The 19681-nt window shown below is 38.0% G+C and overlaps 1 protein-coding gene and 1 pseudogene across 4 annotated transcripts in view; one reads left to right on the forward strand and one right to left on the reverse strand.

Annotated features, from left to right (window-relative positions):
* Parg (poly(ADP-ribose) glycohydrolase) overlaps positions 1-19681 on the forward strand; it is a 114747-nt gene that overhangs the window by 74441 nt on the left and 20625 nt on the right. For all 4 annotated transcript variants that reach the window (XR_004116266.1, XM_031362024.1, XM_031362025.1 and 1 more), the window contains 3 exons: positions 3340-3487; positions 13517-13595; positions 16564-16672. Coding sequence is in view for 3 of the 4 variants with exons in the window: in XM_031362024.1 (XP_031217884.1) it covers positions 3340-3487; positions 13517-13595; positions 16564-16672 (336 nt within the window). In the remaining variant the exon portion in view is untranslated. The remainder of the gene's footprint in view (positions 1-3339; positions 3488-13516; positions 13596-16563; positions 16673-19681) is intronic.
* LOC116085117 lies at positions 7720-8988 on the reverse strand (annotated as a pseudogene).

A 19681-nucleotide genomic window follows, 5' to 3' on the forward strand; every position in this document is an offset into this window, starting at 1 on the left:
TTGAGTACTTACAAAAGTTCTTAATAAAGGGCTCTCTGGAACAGGTGAGAAACCTGCTCCCATACACAGATTGCTCGGACTAATCTTAGTCTCACTCTGTAATTCAAAATGCTCTTAACCCTATGATCCTTCTGCCTCTACCTTCTGAGAACCAGGATTGTAGACATGCTCTACAGCGTCCAGCTATGTTTTGTTTTAAATAACTTTTCAGGCAGATATGCTGGCACATGCCTGTAATCCCAGTATTTAGGAGGATTGCTGCAAGTTCAAAACATAGCATGTTCAAGATATACATGAGCTATAGCAGGGCCCTATTTTAAACACAACATACGCACATAATGCACACAACATACGTCTATTCTTTATATTTGAAAAAAATTACATAATTTTTCTTGAAAAATAATTTTTCAGTGTATTTAAAAGTTGTTCCAAATGAATATTGCTTTCTGCTGCATTTCCTTTTTTATGCAGTTCTTTCCTACATAAAGTCTTGGATAAAATGAGAGAGGCATAATGTACCTAAGAACTAAGCAAAGGTAATGCTAGTTAGCACCACAGGAATGCTGACCTCTCATTACAGAACAATTCAACAAGAAATCATTCACCAACAGTCAGGGTTGAGATTCTCCCCACTTGCCTCTAGTATTTTATAGTTGAAATAGGGCCTTGGTAGGTTAAGAGACTACTATAATATAGCACTATTAATTGCTCTCTCTACCCATGCCACATCTCCCCAGGAGATCAGGGAATATTGTATTGCAGTGCTCCAAAAGCTCGTTATGCAACGTACAAATTATGTTATGTTGAAAGGCAACAACAAAACCTCTGTAAGGAGTATTATCATTTCTCTCTTTTCATCAAGTCACAATGTAGAAAGTGAGTAATCTGAACAAGTACCTTTAAAGTAAGAGACTTAGAAAATGGCTGGCTACAAGTAAAGAAGCTCACGTGCTTGTATTTGTGTATGGGAGCAGGTTTCTCACCTGTTCCAGAGAGCCCTTTATTAAGAACTTTTGTAAGTACTCAAAGCTTTAGGTTTCCTTTTCTCTTTTAAGCTCTTGCTTTAACAGTGTATTTCTGTGGTCACCTTTCAAGTAATGACTGTCTTTGGTCTTTTTGTCAGAGTGAACAATAACATCATGTGCTATATTTTCACAAGTATTATCAAGTATTATATAAGTTTGATAGATCATATCTTTTTATTTTAGTTATGTACCTGATTCCAGTAAAAATCAAGTTATGTCGATTTCAAATTCTATCTGTATTCATAGAAATATTACAATGATGGCCATATACTTAGTTTTGCATTTCTCAAATGCTATCCATTTCATTTATGAAATTACTAGGTTTTTCTTTTCCTATATTCTACCACAGCCCCATTTGAGGCTCTAACAGTTTCTCAGTAGATATGTGGTTAAGCTCTTTGCTTTTAATTTTACGTTCTTTCAGTGTATTCTTGAAACTAAAACTGCACCATGAGTTTTCTTAATGAAACATTGGTCTAAGTTGCTAAACGAATCCTTCCCAGACTACCCTATCATTCTCTGTAATCCCCAGTGCAATGTCCTCTACATTGCAGGAATAATGGAGAAGCTGTTCACAGTCCTGTCCAGCAGTTGTTCACAATATTCCATGTCCACTCAGTCTGTCAGCAATTGAGGATTGGATGCTGCTTCCGTTTGTAAAGCTGCATTGCCTTCCTCTATGCTCAGAGTTTACTCCAGTCCACTCCTGAGAAAGCATAGCATACACATTCAGAGCTTCATGAGTAATCATAGGATCTCCCTGTTTATATGCTTGACTCACATCCAGACTGCAAATCCTTTCAGGCCAGGGACCACATACTTTTGAATTTATTTTTGTGGCAATGGGCATCAAACCCAAATCCTTGTACTGTCTTACTGCAAGCTACATCTCTAGTCCTAGGACTACATAACTCATTTATCTCATAGGTTCCAGCATAATATTTAGTAAATGTTTATTAAACTGGATGGTTTTAAGACATATTACCTAGTTCTGGACAACTCATACGTAGGTATGTAATTTGTCAATAGACTAGTTTCACCAAAATCTTTTTTTTTTTCCTATATTAGATAAATAGTTATTCTAGATGTTTAGTCTCAACTCTGGAGCACAAACCCAAATATATAGTTTTATGTATATCCATTTCAATAATTTATCAGTATTTGTCAGTATTTTTTGTGATCTTATGGGTAAAAGAAGGAATATATTGTCCTTTCTTAATTTCTATCTTTTTTGCTGAGTATAAGATTTGTATTCTTGCTCTATTCTATAAAATTGGCTTCATATTTTCATTCCACTGCTTTAGAAAGTATGAACAAGTTTTGAGAGATCTTATATTTTATAATAGTTGAAAAACTTAAAATTGATGATAAATTGTTTTACTTGCATGTCTGATAGTGTATATACTTAAATTGTGTATATTTGTATAATCTAAATCTTTAGAATAATCTAAACAATCTGATTAATCTAAATAATTAATCTAATCACTCTAAAAACGAAGTAATGTGACAGTTGACTTTGCATTCCTTTGAGAATCATACAATTCTTTAGAAGGGAATCAGGCTTTTACTCTGAAAAACATTTGCCTACACCCTGAAAGAGGAACAAACGTGCTGTTTATACTTAGAGTAAAGTTCAAATATTAATGGAGTTAAATCTTTCTTCTTATACTAGATTATATTTCCCCCTCAATTGGTTATATTTTTCTAAAGTAGCTAGTAGTATTTATGCATCTTGGTATGGGGTTAAATGTGAAACAAAAATTTTGTATTTTGTGGGGCCGTGGTGGCACTCAGGAGGCAGAGGCAGGTCGATCTCTTGAGTCCAAGACCAGCCTGGTCAACAGAGTGAGTTTCAGGACAGCCAGGGCTGTTACACAGAGGAAAAAAAAAATTATCCCTTTATTCTTCCACAGAAGAAAAACAGCTTCTGAAAATAAAGGTTTGATTGTTTGAAAGTCACTTAAAATAGTCAAAGAAAAGCTGGCTAGTAGATGTAGGGAAATGACTTGGAAACCTCACACAAGACTAACCTGGCTTTATTGTCCCCTGGACACAGATAAGGTGTTTACTTAATATTTTATCTAAAAAGCTCCATTTTCCAGGTTCCTTGGGAGGTTTTGAGACCTAAAGAAAGATGCAGAGTTGTTTGCTGTGCTGAGGTGGAAGGATTAAGCAACTGTGGTCACTCCTTAGGAAAATTTGGGTTTCATGGTTTTCACGGGAAAGAAAAAGCTTTGGTCCCATAGAGTATATATTTCTCAGTCATGTATGTAGGTGCTCAGACACTGTTCAGAAACTACATTTTCTCCAATAGGTGGATTTTGCAAATCGTTTTGTTGGAGGTGGTGTGACTGGTGCAGGACTTGTACAAGAAGAAATCAGATTTTTAATCAATCCTGAGTTGATTGTTTCACGGCTCTTCACTGAGGTGCTGGATCACAATGAGTGTCTTATTATTACAGGTTAGTGTATGTGTGTGTGTGTGTGTGTGTGTCTGTGTGTGTGTATGTATCTACACAATGGGGTAGATTTTCCCCATCTTGAATCCCTGCCATGAAGATTAAAAGCTGTTTCTCTTCTATGGGCATTAGACCCAATATTTTATTTTTATTACCATTTTTTAAAAATTGTGGGGCTGGGAGGAGTTGGCTTGCATACCACAGTTCATGTGGAGGTCAGAGGAGAGCTTGGGGGTGTTGGTTCTCTCCTGCCACATGGGTTCCAGGGTTGAATTCGGGTCATGAGCTTGATGGCAAGCACTCTATTCACTGGGCCATCTTGCTGGTCCTAGACCGAGTAGTTTAAATTTATTATTTATACTTGTTATTTTTTCATTGCTGTTATCTTGTTTTCTTAAACTGTCTTCAGTAGTAATGCACTTTATCCCCCCATCTTTTGTTTTTTGGCATATCTAAGTGTACCTTTCATTTGAGTAACTAGAGGAACATACCTACAGGAAGCCAAACATTTCCACAGTTACGGGTGCTTTTTTTAAGCCTATAAAACTGAATTTTGTTTTCTGTTGTTGCTTTGCGATTAATAAAGGATCAAACTCAAGTTGTCAGGATTGATGGCAGGTGCTCTTACCCACAGAGCCATCTTGTGCCCCTGATATATCTGTGGGGATCACAGTAAGTAAATATAAGAATATTTACTTACTACATACTTACTTTCCTTTAGTACTAAGACATGGGATTTTGTTTGTTTTGTTTTTTCAGTTCTTTCAACATATTTAAAATAACTGACTTGTGTTTTTATACTGAATCCAGCATTGGTTTACTGTTGACTACTCCATTCCTGGATATGGGGCAACTGTCTTATTCTTTACATTATAGTTAATGATGAGATCTGGATATTTTAAATAATATAGTGACCCTAGAAATTGGATTTCCCCTATCGGAGTTATTGTCATTGGTATATATTGTTTACTTCATTTCTTCTCTAAACAAGTTCTGAGGAGTCTATATTGCTTGTTGAGTGTCATCACTAAGGTTTCTGTTCATTTTTTAGTGGTTAGTTAATGATTATTCGGAATTCTGAAGTGACTGGAATAAATAAGTTTCCTGCTTTGCTGGGGTGCTCTGTGTGCATGCAGTGCACCTGGCATCACCCTTCCACCAGGTCATTGGTGACCCTGTGTAGTCTTAACTTCCTGCTTCCAAAGATTCAAGGTTGGGCAGTGGGGAAGTTGGAGGCTTTCTCTGGTTTTTCTGGGCATTTGTATCACAGTGTTCTACATTCCCATAAATATGCTACAACTTTTCTAAACTCCTTTTTGTCAGCTTTCCTTGGACATTTTGGATAGTCTATTACTTGCCCCATGTGGTTACCCCCACCTTAGCAGTCTCTGTGGTAACGAGGGACCTGTGGTGTCCTTTTCTAATGCTTGGAGACTTGGCTTTCCACACCTGACAAGCTCCAGGTTTGTGAAGTCAAGACAGCTTTTGCATGAGATCTCCCAGGGGACTGCTCTCTGAAAAATGGGACTTTGGGGCTGGAGAGATGGCTCAGTGGTTAAGAGCACAGACTACTCTTCCAGAGCTCTTGAGTTCAATTCCCAGCAACCACATGGTGATTCACAGCCATGTAACAGGGATCTCATGCCCTCTTCTGGTGTGCCTGAAAATATAACTACAGTATACTCACATACATGAAATAAATAAATCTTTAAAAACAAAAGATAAAGTTTTTTACAAAAAAGACAAAGAAAAATGAGACTTTGAAGGAGCTTCAACATTCTTGCATCTTCCCTGGTGGCTCTTGGATTGCTGATTTCTACAGTAGTTACTGTTTTAAAGTTATCTTGCTACTTTGCAAAATGGCTTCACATCAGATAAACATTCTTACCTACGTGATCTGCTGGTTTAGTGAGGTGAGGCAAACACAATTTATTTAGTTTTTATGGGAAATTAAAATTAGAACCACCACAAGAGAATTTCTTCTTAGATCCTTAGATTGTTATTTCAAGATAATAACACGAAGAATTTCTTCTAGAATTCTGAAGTTGTTTCTACAATTAATTGAATTGGAAAGGTGGTAGAGCCCTTCATTCTCAGCGTTGCCTCAGCTCTTATACTGCTTGTCTCTGTAGTTATTGATTACCATGTAGGTACATAAAATGGATGGGATTGGTAAGTTACCGGGGGAGGTGAGTGCACACAGATCACAGAAGGGAAACTGAGGGAAGGGCTGCTAAGTGCCTGATGCTAGCAAACTGAACTTGCCTTATGCTCTTCTCATGAACTCTGGATATCGAGGCTGGTACTGTTCCTATCACTTACGTATATTGATGATTATTTTTAAAAAATTTTAATTTTTGTAGGATTTAATTTGTCATAGTCTTCCTATGACAAAATAGCCCATCAATTTTGGAGAAGAATTTACATGCTTTTAAAGGGGGTAGGAGGAGGAGGAGGGAGGGGAAGTTGTGATCGGGATATAAAGTAAATAAATAGTTTAATTAAAAAATTGATTAATAAACCTTGGTAAAATGCTGGGCATTTAAATCCAAAGCTAGTTTCTTTCATTTACTTATGGTAAACTTATTTCATTCTCCTATGGTAGAAAAAGAATCTTCTCTGCCATTAATGTTATAGTAAGTAAGGGATATCACTTTCTCTAGCTATATTAGAAGGAAAACATTAGCATGGTCTTTCTGTCTCTCTCCTCTTGCCTCCACCCTTCTCCTGCTTAAGATAGTTTGTCCCCAACCTACTAAAGGATCACTCTGGAATTGTCAGTGACCTCTGACTTACCTGCAGCTATTGTAAAGTGAATGGAAAATTGTAGATTTGTGACTTCCCTTCAAATTTGTGATGACCTCAAGCTAAAGACATTTGGGGTGACTTTTAACTCAGCATTTTTTCCCACATGCACTTAACTTTATTACAGTGCTTCCTAATTAATATCTGTGATGTGATGTTCCCTTAATGGAAATGACCATTTCATCATCTATTTGGTATCTGGACTTCTGCCATCTCCCTTCTTAGGAGACTCTTAACCATATACTGTAATTTATCTGCCTGATCAATTCCATTCCTTCAGTGATGCAGCTAAGCTCAGTGACCTAATGGCTGTGACTGTGCTGCCTGAATCTGTAGAAGAGTTTGGAGAAATTGGAAATAAATTAAATTTGTCATCATTATGGGACATCTGGTTGCTATCAGACTTCTAAATGAATATGAAACAGGTCGTGCAAACAGGCAAATACTTTTGTTCAGACAGTGTTATTTCTGTTTGTTGTGATTCACCCTGTAGTAGCTATGAGTTACAGTACAGATGGAGTAAAAGAATTAAACATCTAGAATACAGCTTCAGTGTCAAGTGTTAAGGGCCTTTACAGGATTCTTCTCTTTGTTCTGTTTGTTGAGCACATAAAACAAATAGATGTCTACCCATACCTACAGATGAAACTTGGTCAGCCGAGGAATAGTTAATTTACCTAAAACCACCCATCAGTGAGTCAGATCATCAGGACTGTCTGCTCAAGTGGATATCTTTGGTCAGCAGAAGTGATAGACTAACCAGAAGTGATAGACTAATCATAACTGTTGCTTATGATTCTGTGCCATCTTTGTGAAATAGAAAGTGAGGGGCACCATCGCTACAGAAACAACCCATCGCTAAGTGACTCCAGACTATTGGAGAGATCTGAGTTCAATTGGAGTTTACTTGAGTGTTTAGAGACCAAATGTTTTTATGGTGGTTATCTTTACAAAGTATTTACTGTGAAGGCTGAGGGCAAGAGTGTTGTTGCATCTACTTACTCCACGATCACAACTGTGAGTGATACTAACTGGAGTAGGATGGGTGGCATTCATGTAAACTGCCTATCCCAGGGTACAGCCCACTGACTGACAAGTAGAATTTGTTAATTTCCTAATATATTCCCCAGTTCACTATAAACTTGGATTAATAGTAAGAGAAACTAGAAACACTTCTTACTAAGTCTAATACTCCAAGCTCATAATACTGCCATGAACTCTTTTTGTTTTTTAATAGACCACAGTTTATTTAATAAGGTGTGGGGGTGGTATATGAGAATGGATGTACAATCAATAGGTCTTAAATCTCTAGTCCATGGACTACCTCTATCTTCCCACTTACTAGCAGTACAAGGCAAGCGGAGGTTTATTTAAACATTCTTTATAATGACCTCTTCAGAGAAAATTAGAATACAAATAGCACTAGGCATTTAGTAAATTAAGTCATAACCCAAGAAGTTCAGCTGTGCAGTTCTGAAATTTAATGTCAAAGGGTTCCTGAAATCTGAAGACTGAGTGATCTGTAGTGTCTCCAACATGTCTTCAACTGCCTCAAGAGAGTATTTGGTTTCCTTCTTACTTTGACCTGCGAACTAATAAGCCCTGTTTATTTGATTAGCAGCCCAACTAGCATATTTGATGTCTTTTTTTTTTTCATTTTTACACTTGCTTTTAGATTAGAAGCATTGTGACTTGCAAACATGTAAAGCCCAAACAAAGCTCTCATGTTTCTGTTGTTGAGTTTCAATGCCTGTGCAAAAAATACTTTGTTGAAAGCTTGAGGTTTTCATTTGTTTGTTTGTTTGTTTTTTTATTTTTTGGTTTTCCGAGACAGTGTTTCTTTGTATAGCCCTGGCTGTCCTGGAACTCACTCTGTAGACCAGGCTGGCCTTGAACTCAGAAATCCACCTGCCTCTGCCTCCCAAGTGCTAGGATTAAAGGCATGCACCACCACTGCCCCAGCAAGCTTGAGGTTTTCAAGTCCACCTTGGGTGTATTTGATTTCTGCATACTGCTGACACATAAATGGTTATGTGGATTTGGCATCATTGGCTCCTCTAAGTAAACGGCTGCTTTGGCATAGTCATGTTCATTGATATAAAGGTTCTGCAAGTTCATGCCAGGCTTCTTGGTCTCCAACGGACTGTTCCAGATACTTAGTCAGCTCTCGAATGGCTTCCACATTTTTCCCCTGGGCTTTTTGAATGGCAATCTTAGCTTCTGGCAGCAGTATTAGGTGAATCTTCTTGCAAAATTTAGTCATACAGTTGTATATAGCATTGTCATATTTTTTCATTGCTTCAAATCGCATGCCTGTTAACTGCTTAATTCAGTGACTACCAGGGGAATTGTCTTCTTAACTCCTGAAGACAAAGCAATGCCAAGTCATCCTGACCATAGTCTAGGGCTACAATCATCACCTCTTCATATGGGATCCAAATGTTGTCCCCAAGCTTAGGAGTATAGTCACTAACTAATTCTTCTCCAACTTCCATACTTTGTTAATTATTTCTTGAGTTTTCTTTTTGCCACTTTGTCATTTTATCTCGCATTTCTTCCCAAGTCACATTGTAACTCTCAGTGACCTTCGCCATCTTCCTAGAACCCAGAAGTGATGGGGAGAGAGCTGCCGTGAACGCTTGATAGTATTTTTCCTTGAGTGAAGGTCTGTTTGGTCTGACAGTCTGTCCCAAGGCAGACTGTCTCATTAATTCAGAAGCTTTTGTCTTCATGCTCTTCCCAATGTTTGCTTTTATGTTTCCGTCATGGCAAATTAATAAATTTGAGTTTAAAATATATTAAAAGCATTCATTTTTCAAAAGACAATGATATAAGTATATAACTTGTCTACTTAAAAACCCAATGTTTAATTTGCTTAGAGCCAGAAGGAAGCATTAATTTCCCTGATGCAGAGGAAATAATACACGTTTATTTCTCTTTGCAAAGAAGGCTAACATTGTCCTCACTTTAGGCAGAAACTTAGCCATTGCTATTTTATAGTTTTCAATTATTGTGCTTCTAAAAGGCAAAACATATGTTTGCATAATTACAAGGTCATAGTAGGCAGCCTTTTGTTGTTGTTATGAACAGGAAAGGTGAGACTTGTCTACTTGTAGACAGAAAACATAAACAGGAGCATTCCTGTAAGTGCCCAGGTAAGAGAGTCAGTTTTGTTTTCTCTGCTGCTTTTCAAAGTTAAGTTCATTGACATGGTTTTGAAGGAGTTTTAATTTGTCTTAACTTAGTTTTCTAAGTGATTCATGGGGTTAAAAAAACTGAGCCCTATTAATAACCCTGAGTTTCAGATGATGGTTAGCCAGGGTCACATGACCGGTGACGATTCACCTGTGGGTCCCATGTTTCCTAATGTCCCTTGGTGCTTTTCACCACCACACTGTGCTATCTGTGAAGATGTGGCTTTCTTTTCTGAGACATTGTCTCACGTGTCATCAAGGCTACTCTCAAAGTCCCAGCAGTGTCTTTACCTCTGCCTTCAGAGCCGCTGCCTGGCTGCGAATGTGAACTTCTAAGGAGTCCATTATGTGTCCCTGTAGAGTACTTCTGAACTTACTGTTTTAACTTCAGTTAATATGGTGCTTTCTATTTCACTTGCTTTATGTGTGCTCTGTGGATTTTGAACATACAAGAGCATCCAGCTATACTTACAAGTCCAGGCAGGTTCTGCACAAGAAATACCAAGGACATTAGACTTGTTTTCTTGGTTTGTAGCATAAAAAAATTCTAAGTAAATTTATGAGAATTAATATATAAATTACTTTAAATTATTTTGAAAGGTGATATACTAAACAATAAATTAGAAACTGTAGTACTTAACCTTTAATATGGGAAATTATAAGTCATATGCCAAAATAGAGTACTTTTCATAATGTTGCATACATATGCCTTTTCTGCATGCATATAATGTATTTTGAAGAAACTCCAAACTTACTGAGTTATCACAAGAAAAATATATTGAATTTTCACTTGGGGATGGGGGTAGGGTCTTAGTAACTCAGGCTGTCCTTGAATTCAGGGTCCTCATGCTTCAACTGCCTGAGTTAGGATTGCAGGTGCATGCCACCACACCCAGCTTTTCATACTCTTTGTAAAAATTTACCAGCTTACTTCTTTTCCTCAAATATTTAAGAGTCTATTAAAGACATTAGTCCCTTTTACTCCTAAATACTTCATCATATATTTCCTAAAGATTAGTGAGTCCACCTACTGAGGCTTGTCATGTTTTGGGGTGTGTAGTGGCTTTGTGCTTTGTACTAAATAGCATCCATACCCCTCTGTGTGAGCTCCCTGGCTTTGAGCTTTATCCTAAGTAACATCAGCTGCTCTGTGTAAGCCCCACTGGTTTTATATTGTCCTGTTCATTTACTGTTGTTTACATTTGCACCCCCATTTATTTATTTATTTATTTATTCATTCATTCATTCATTCATTCATTCATTCATTCATTTCTTCTTTCTCTGTTTGTTTTCAGAAAGAGTCTCACCATAGGCTAAGTAGCCTCAAATTTGTGGTGATTCCCAGCCTCCACGTGAGACACTATGCCAGGCTTATTTTTTAAGTTTGTTGTGAGTTTGTGTCAGCTCAGCCACAGCCTCTGTGTAGTCAAACACTGAATTCATATGTTGCTGTAAAGATAATGTGTAGATGTGAGTAAAAGTCTACAGTAGTTTAGTTAAGACTTAAGAAGGGACATTATTTGCCTCACTCTGTGAGGGTCTATTTCAGTCACTTAAGAGATAAGCTTCCCAGAAGAAATCCTCTTGTGGACAGCAGCTGCTGCCTATGTCAGAGTCTAGCCTGCTTGCTAACCCTGTTCACTTAACTCCCACAGTTGTGTGAACCATGACCTTGCAGGAAATCTCCTCCCATGAATCTTACTCCTTCTGTCTCTGTGGTGGTCTGTGACTGATGTTCAGCTCTTGTGAGGAAACCTGCTCTGAGCATGCCTCTGAGCAATTTTTGTTTACATTTTTATTTCATGTGTTTGGGTCCTTCCCTGGCATCTGTTTGTATGCCACTTGTATGCCCGAGCTTGCAGTGGCCAGGAGAGGGCATCAGATCCCCTAGAACTGGGGTTTTGAGATGCTGTATGAGTGTTAGGAATTGAATTTGAGTCCTCTGGAAAACCAGGCAGTACTCTTGATCACTGAGGAACTGTCTCTGTTGCCCTTCTGTACAGTTTTTATTGGTACACATTTTTGTTTTCTATCAGTAAATACATACAAGTGACATTTCCAGATCAAACTGTTCATGTTTAATTTATAAGAAATTTACCAGACAATTTTTCAAAATTATTGTGCCATGTTGTTTCACCAGTAGGGTGAGATTTCTGCTTGTTTCTCTTTCCTTGTCAGCCCTTAATATGGCCTTTTCATTGTTTGCTGGGCTGCTTGTGTTTGTTTGGGTTTTTGTTGTTTGAGACAGGGTCTCATCTTATAACTCTGACTGGCCTGCAACTCACAAAAATCTACCGACCTCAGTTTCCCAAGTACAGGAATGAAAACACTGTGCTACCACATCTGGCCTCTGTTGTGGCCATTTCTATTTCAGCCATGCACTGAGATTTATTATGGTATGTCACTGTGGTTTTAATGTGATTGCTAATGACTGATAATTTTAAGCATTATTTCATAAGATGTTAGCCAACTATATACGTTTCTTATGAGGTATACATTCATGGCTGCCCATTTTTATAAATTGAGTTGTGTTTTCACTTATTTCGTGTTTATTTTTTCTTTGCTGGGGTCTAAACATGGGGCCTTACACATGCTGGAAAGGGGTCTATCTCTAAACTCTACTTCACCTGCTTGTTTTTATTATTAATGTTTGAGACTTCTTCAATATTCTGGAATAAGACCTTGTCACATACCTGTCATGTGTCTTTCCTCTAAGCCTGCTTTTCCTAATAATGTTTTATTGACAGTAACTTGAATTTTGATCCAGCGTAGTTTTTGTTTCATTTATAAGTCTTGTGGTCACTGCTTTTTTTCTATCCAGTTCAAGAAATCTTTGGCTAAATACATATAGTGAAGCTGTCTCATGAGTAGGTTTGTTTTCATTTTGAGTTTGTTTTTTGAGCATGTTCTCATGCTCCAGTTTGAACTCCTGATGTTCTAGCCTCTACCTTCTAAGTGCTGAGATTAGCAATGTCCTCATTTTACAGTTTTATGTTTGTGTCTATCCTCCATCTCAAATGTCTATTCATGATGTAGCTGTTGAAGTCTATATTTTTATATGAATTACCATTTTGTTCCAACAGTATTTGGGGGGAACCTATCCTTTCCTTATACCTTATTCTAGTTAGTTGTCCTGTGGCCTCCATTCTGTTTCATGGGTCTTTCCCATGTCTTTTTTTTTTTTTTTTTAAATATGTGCTGCTGTACCTGTAGCCCTAGCTACTTAAGAGGCTGCTGTGTAAGGATCACCTGACCTCATGAGTTTAAATCAGGAACACGGGTTGAGGGGAACTGTTTGGAACTGGGATTGTTGTTAGCACTGAGGTAAATATATAGATCAAGAATTAACCATGTAATAATAGGGAGTTTTCTGCTTAAAAAGAATGCTCTGTTTCTTTATTTGTTTGTCTCTTTTAGTCTTCTACATATGTTGCTCAGTTTGCATAGGTGACTGATGTTTTCGTCACTGTGTTAATGGATGTTTGGTATTTCATTTTCTCATTGTCTGCTGTTAATATACAGACACATCTTTGACTTAAGTCCTCTTTATTTATGAGTTTTTCTTATCCTTGCCTGACTCTCAGCAGAGTCAGGCAAGACATCCATTCTTTGGGCTGATGACATCCAGAAGACAGTTTTACATTTTATTTTCTTTTTCTGATAGTTTGTGTTGGAGTTAAGCCCAGGGTTCTGTTCATACCATTCCATGGAGCTACTTTCCCAACCCTGCTTATCCCTTCCCATTCTTTTGTCTTCTATTTCTTTTCTTACATTTTGGCAACAGGGATTGGGGGTGGTGAGTGGGTGATCCTACCTTATTCTTCAGGTACAGTGCTGAATAGAGGTACTAAGAATGATAATCTCTGCCTGGTCAATGTAGTGAGTTCCAAGACAGCTAGGACTATGTAGAGAGATCCTGTCTTGGGAAGGTGGGGGTAGGAAAGAAAGAAAATGGTACTCTTACCTTATTGATCACCTTAGGTAGAATGGTTTGAGTCTGAAGTCAATGGTGTTAATAGATGTTTTGTTTCAGGTACTGAACAGTACAGTGAATACACGGGCTATGCTGAAACTTATCGTTGGGCCCGAAGCCATGAAGATGGGAGTGAAAAGTGAGTGTTTCTGGTTTTAATATTGTGTGGCTGAAACCAAAGGAGCATGTGCTTGACTCTGGTGCACTCTGCCCCTTCCAGAAGTTTATTGTTTTGTTTTGGGTTTTTATTTAAAATACTATTTTCATGCAATATATTTGGATCATATTCTTTCCCCTTCAGCAAATCTTAGATCCTCCCTACCTCCCTACCCACCCAACTTCATGTTCAGCACCCCCACACAACAAAAAGCCCACAAAACCAAGAACAAAACCATGAAGTCCATTTTTTTATTTGTCAGCTACTACTGAGCATAAGGCCTAGAGCTTGCCTTGAAGAGTGGCTGGCATACCTGGTAACTGTTGAGAAAACTGAGTTACCCGTTCCTGGCAGACATCAGCTGCAAAGAGCTTCTGGATTAGGGCTGGAACTTTGTGTCTGCCTCCCCTTCTCACTGCTGGGATTTTGTGTGGCTTAACCTTGTGTAAGTCTTGTGCATGTTGTCACAGTCTCTTTCAATTCATCGTGTCTGGAAAACACTGTTTCCTTGGAATTTTTCATCACCTGTTGCTTTTAGAATTTTTCTAGCTCATCTTCCAAATAGATCCATCAGACTTGAGAGGGAATTAATGATGGCATCCCATTTGAGACTGAATGTTCCAATGTCTCTTACTCACTGCATGTTGTCTAGTTGGGGATTTCTATGTTAATTACCAACCACTGAAAGAGGCTTCTCTGAATAGGCTTGAACAATGCACTGATGTACAGGTATAATATGTCATAGTAGGTTTTACCCTGTACCTGTGACCTATCTAGTCTCAGGTTCTTGGCCACTTTAGCAATGTCAAGTATAGATTCCATCTCATGGAGTGGGCCTTAAAGCCAATCAGAAAGTGGTTTGTGCCAGCTGTAGCAATATCTCTTGCAGGCAGGTTGCTGTTGTAGGTTGCAGGATTTGTAGCTGGGTGATATTGATGATTACCTTTCTCCTCCAGTAGTGTGCAGACCACCCACCAGCATCATGATCACTAGTCAGTAAGGGTGAAGCTTCTAGTTGGGCACCAGCTCCATTTCTCCATGCTCGATGATATAAGTATGTTTTGTCTTCAGCAACAGGGCCTTACCATCAGGTTGTGAAGAGTAATCTGTAGCCTCAGCAATAGCCTATAGTGTTTGGGGGAATCTATGGGACCCCTTTAGTCAATCAATAACTCCACAAGCTCTAATCTGTTTTTCCTAGCACTAGAGGTTTTTACTTGGTGGCATAAGATATCTAGTAGGGTCCTTGTCTCCTCCATTATGTGGTGACTCCATTTAAATTATATTTAAAGTCAGTACTTCAGATTTTTGGAAGGCAAAACAATGTTGCCATGTTTCACATGTCAAAGAGAAGAATAAACTCCAAGTTTGAGGCAAAAGCTATCAGGACACAGTGATGCAGCTCTTTATTGCTAAGCTATAGAGGTTAACTTCCAAGTCCAAACTTAGAATGAGTTCTAATTAGAGTTTAGAGCCATTGACCAGCTTATTTAGCTATCCAGCTTATCTATGTTATCAGATACATGGGGAAATGTATGTTGAGACATTATGTGGCCCGGTGCTAGATACTAGTTGACAGTAAAGCGTGCAGTGAATATTGCTGCTTCTGTCTGTCCCCTTCCTTCTTGAAATAGACTTCATATGTTAGCATCCTTGCTTATTCACTAAATGATACTAAAAATAACTTGCTTTGCCAGGTGGGGAGAGAAATTACTTTCTGCTTCACCTTTTAATGAAAAAAACATTCTGGCAGAAGGAGTCAGCTCTGTCTATATCACAGTCTTACTATTTGTCATGTCAAGTCCAAGCTATGATATTTATAAAATAGGATGGTCTTGCTTGGGCTCTGTTGGTGTGATTTTAAAAAAAAAAAAAAATGACAGACAAACTTGAGGGAAGAAGGATTTATTTCTTTAGCTTACAGTTCACAGTCCATCTCATCATAGGAAGCTAAGGCTAGAACTTGAGGCTAGAACTTGAGGCAAGAACCTGAGGCAAGAGCTAAAGTAGCTAAAAGACCATACATAGAGCAATTCTGCTTACTGCCACGCTCACCTACCTGCCTTATTAACTCAGGGCCACCTGCCCACCAATGACAGTGCCCACTAATAAACCCAGTGAGGAAGGTCTCTCTTCCCAGATATCTCAGGTTGACAACTGAAGCTGACTCTGACACATGTGCTTATAATGAAACAGTTATCTATGTGGATGCTTATTCCCACAATTACCCAGAGTAGCAGAGAGGGTTGGTGTTTGTTTATTTGTTTGTTTTGTTTTTAATCTTTAGTATCAAATCTTACTTGGCTACCAATACATGCAAGCTTATTAACAGGTGATCTATTTGGAAATTTATGGTTTTCCAAGTTCATCAGCTCAGATTGTCTTTCATATTTCTGTAGGCATCATATCTTGTCTCCTTTTGTGTCTGGATCATTTTAAAGATAGTTTTTGTAGTGGACAGTTGCACAGTAAGTAGAAGGTTAGACTGAATGTTATATATTGTTTTATAATACTTGATTCTCAGAATTATTTCCTGTACAGTATGGGGTAATGTTCTATACCAGTGATTTAGAACAGATCTCTGAAAAATACAGAGTAAATACCATGTTTATAGTAATTTGAGGAAAACAAAGACCAGGATTCCTTTTGTTTCCTCCCAAATCCATTAGCCTCTGAGGCTCACTATAACTGATGTGCTTGTTTACAATGTGTCGTCTCCTGTTGTCTCTTACTTTTCATTTTACTCCTCAGCAGTCTGCAGTGCACACACCTCTGAATCTAAAACTGTGATGCTTTCCCGCCTTCCTGCTTTGCTGGGCCCCGTGGTTAGGATTTGTTTGTTTTTAATATCTTAATGCTGCCAAATTGTTGACAGCATGACTCCTACAAGGATCTTGCTTAAAGGCATCTACATGTTCCATATCTTTGTTCCCTTTCTGTCCCATCACAGGGACGATTGGCAGCGACGTTGCACGGAAATCGTTGCCATTGATGCACTTCACTTCAGACGCTACCTCGATCAGTTTGTGCCTGAGAAAGTGAGACGTGAGCTTAACAAGGCCAGTAACCTTATTTCCGAGTTCATCTGGCAGCTGTCATCTATTTACTGCCATTTTATTAATTCTGAAATTAATGCTTTCTGGTAATTCTTATAGTGTCAGTACGTCTGCTCAGAGCTCCGCTGACTTAATGGTTCTGTCAGTTTGTACAAGATGTACTTTCCATTTTGTAATTGTTTGATTACTGGCCACTGTGCCAGATAGAATATTGCTTGATGTCAACTCTGCACATGCATTTATCTCATTGGGTATTTTAAGTGACTTTGGAACATTGTAAAACTATATAGAAAGGAGTGAAGGGTGGGGGTAGATCTGTCTGTCATATGACATTTTTTCTATAAGGTGTGCTGATAACAGGATAAAAAAACATTTTTTTGTTTTTTGTGGGTTTTTTTTTGTTTTTTGGTTTTTTTTTTTTTTGAGACAGGGTTTCTCTGTGTATCCCTGGCTGTCCTGGAACTCACTCTGTAGACCAGGCTGGCCTCGAACTCAGAGATCCGCCTTCCTCTGCCTCCCAAGTGCTGGGATTAAAAGTGTGCGCAGCCACTGCCTGGCTTAAAAAAACATTTTAAAAGACCATACAAATTATGTTTCACTATTGAAAAGAAAACATGTTATTTATTGATTTAGTAATTTGACATATTTATGATATGTCTATGATGCATAGTTCTGCCTAATCATGTTCTTTCTTTTGCTATCTCAAATTAAAGTGACCTATACCTCTGGCTTGTCTAAATCTTCACTGCTATGAGCTATAATGAATATATTCCCTCATGAAATTGAGTGTTGATTCTATTCTGTAGATTTGGAGCTTTAACAAAGCAGCAAAGGTGTTCTTTAGTTTTCAAAATTACTCTCATAGCCAAGAAAATTAACTTGGTTCTGCAAACCATTGTTTAATTCCTGCCAATACAATTTGACTAGGATATTATTTATTAAGGTAACAAGCTTTGTGGTTTTGCCTGGCTATCTCTGCAGGTATCTGCAAAGAAACCTCTGACAGTGACTGCAGCCTGGGTAGACAAGCAAACCACAAAAGGCTTTTCCAGCCCTTAGAGTTTAGTAGGTATTTAAACATAATGATACTTTTATTTCCTAGACCATTTGAGCAGCAATTCATTGATAAACTTGTTTTCTAGTATATAATTTATTAGGTTATTTGAATGCTTAGTGTTCTTAAATGAATCTCATAAAGTGTTTTAGTAATATGCTGTCACCAAAGTTAGACCTGTATAATAGATGTCATTTTTGACATTTGTTTAAAGCAGTCCCTCAGCATAGCCATCTAGAAAGCCTATTCGTGGATATGTTAGCAGCTCTACACTGCTCACTCCATGCACTATGGGTCTGGCTGGTACTGAAGCTTTTATCTTAAAAGTAGCTGTGGCCATATGAAATGCTCTGGCTAGTGATGTAGCTTGATGGTAGAGTACTTAGTTAGCATGTGTGAGGCCCTGGGTTACATCCCCTGTACTCAGAACAAACAAACAAACAAAAATCAACAACAGCAAAAAAACCCAGATAAATATAACTTGCTTTCACTGTTACAAATTTTCAACTTGAAGCAATTACCTTCAAGTCCAAGATGTTTTATGATGGAATGTATCAAGACAGTTAGATTGATCTTCAAATTCTCATCGGGTGTTCCTTACATAAGTATGTCTGTGGGACCTTGTTACATGTTTTTTGAAACTAAAAAATATTTACTTAAGGAGGTGTTTTGAAAGAAATATATGAAAAAAAGATAAAACAAAAATGTACTTAACATTAACATAAGATTCCCATTTTTATGGCCGAAGCTTATGTTCTCATACACTTTCCTATGGGGGACTGGGACAGTCACTTTTAAAAGAAATTATTGGGGCCAGTAAGATAGGGCTTAGTGAGTAAAAGCACTTACCACTAAGCCTGATCTCCTGAATTTGATCTCCAGGACCTGGAACCTACATGGTGGAAAGAGAAAACCAACTCCTTTAAATTGTCCTCAACGCTCTATGTGTACAAGGCACTCATGCGCACACGTGCACACACACTCAGTAGTGGGAGTGGAATAAATGTCATTTTAAAGGAAATAAATCTATAATTATAATACTTTAATGTGGTCCTTGAGTATAAACAAGTTTTTGGGTTTTGGGGGGGGGTGGTGAGACAGGGTTTCTCTGTGTAGCCCTGGCTGTCCTGGAACTCACTTTGTAGACCAGGCTGGCCTTGAACTCAGAAATCCACCTTTTTCTGCCTCCCAAGTGCTGGGTTTATAGACGTGTGCCACCACTGCCTGGCTATAAACAAGTCTTAAAATTCTCTCTCTCTATATATATATATGCACATACACAGACACACATATGTGTGTATAGTATTATGTATAGATGAATAGGCTGGTGCTATATCTCTCCAACACTGAAAACATTTATCTACAGAACAATGGTTCTCACCTTTACTAAAGCTCTGACCCTTTAGTACAGTTCCTCGTGTTGTGGTAACCTCCAACTATAAAATTATTTTGTTGGTACTATATAACTGTAATCTTGCTACTGCTATGAATTGCAATGTTAATATCTGATATGCCACCCCTGTAAAAGGGTCATATGACCCCCCCAAAGGGGTCACAACCCACAGGTTAAGAACCACTGCTATAGAATATAGAGTACTTATAGACTTTATGTACAAAGAATGAGTCTTGAAATAGCCTGGCAGGTGGGGGAATTTTATTTCATTCAGGTCAGTTTGGCTGGCACACTGCCTGTCTTATAGAAGTATCTCAGGAAAAGTTTCAGCTGACTTGGTCAATGATTAGCATTCATTAGAAATTATATAAGTACATTATCTTAGAACATTACTAATAACTACTTTCTAGATACTTTTACATACTAAATAAAGTTTAGTAAGTCTATTGCCTGAGCATAGATGACAATAGATGAAGCAGATACACTGTCTGTTGAGTACAGTGACACAGTTTTGTATTTGTTTCCCACCTGCCAATATTTATGTCAGTGTACAGTTACAGTTTAC

This window comes from Mastomys coucha, unplaced genomic scaffold (genome assembly GCF_008632895.1).
Source record: "Mastomys coucha isolate ucsf_1 unplaced genomic scaffold, UCSF_Mcou_1 pScaffold9, whole genome shotgun sequence".
Lineage (NCBI taxonomy): Eukaryota > Metazoa > Chordata > Mammalia > Rodentia > Muridae > Mastomys > Mastomys coucha.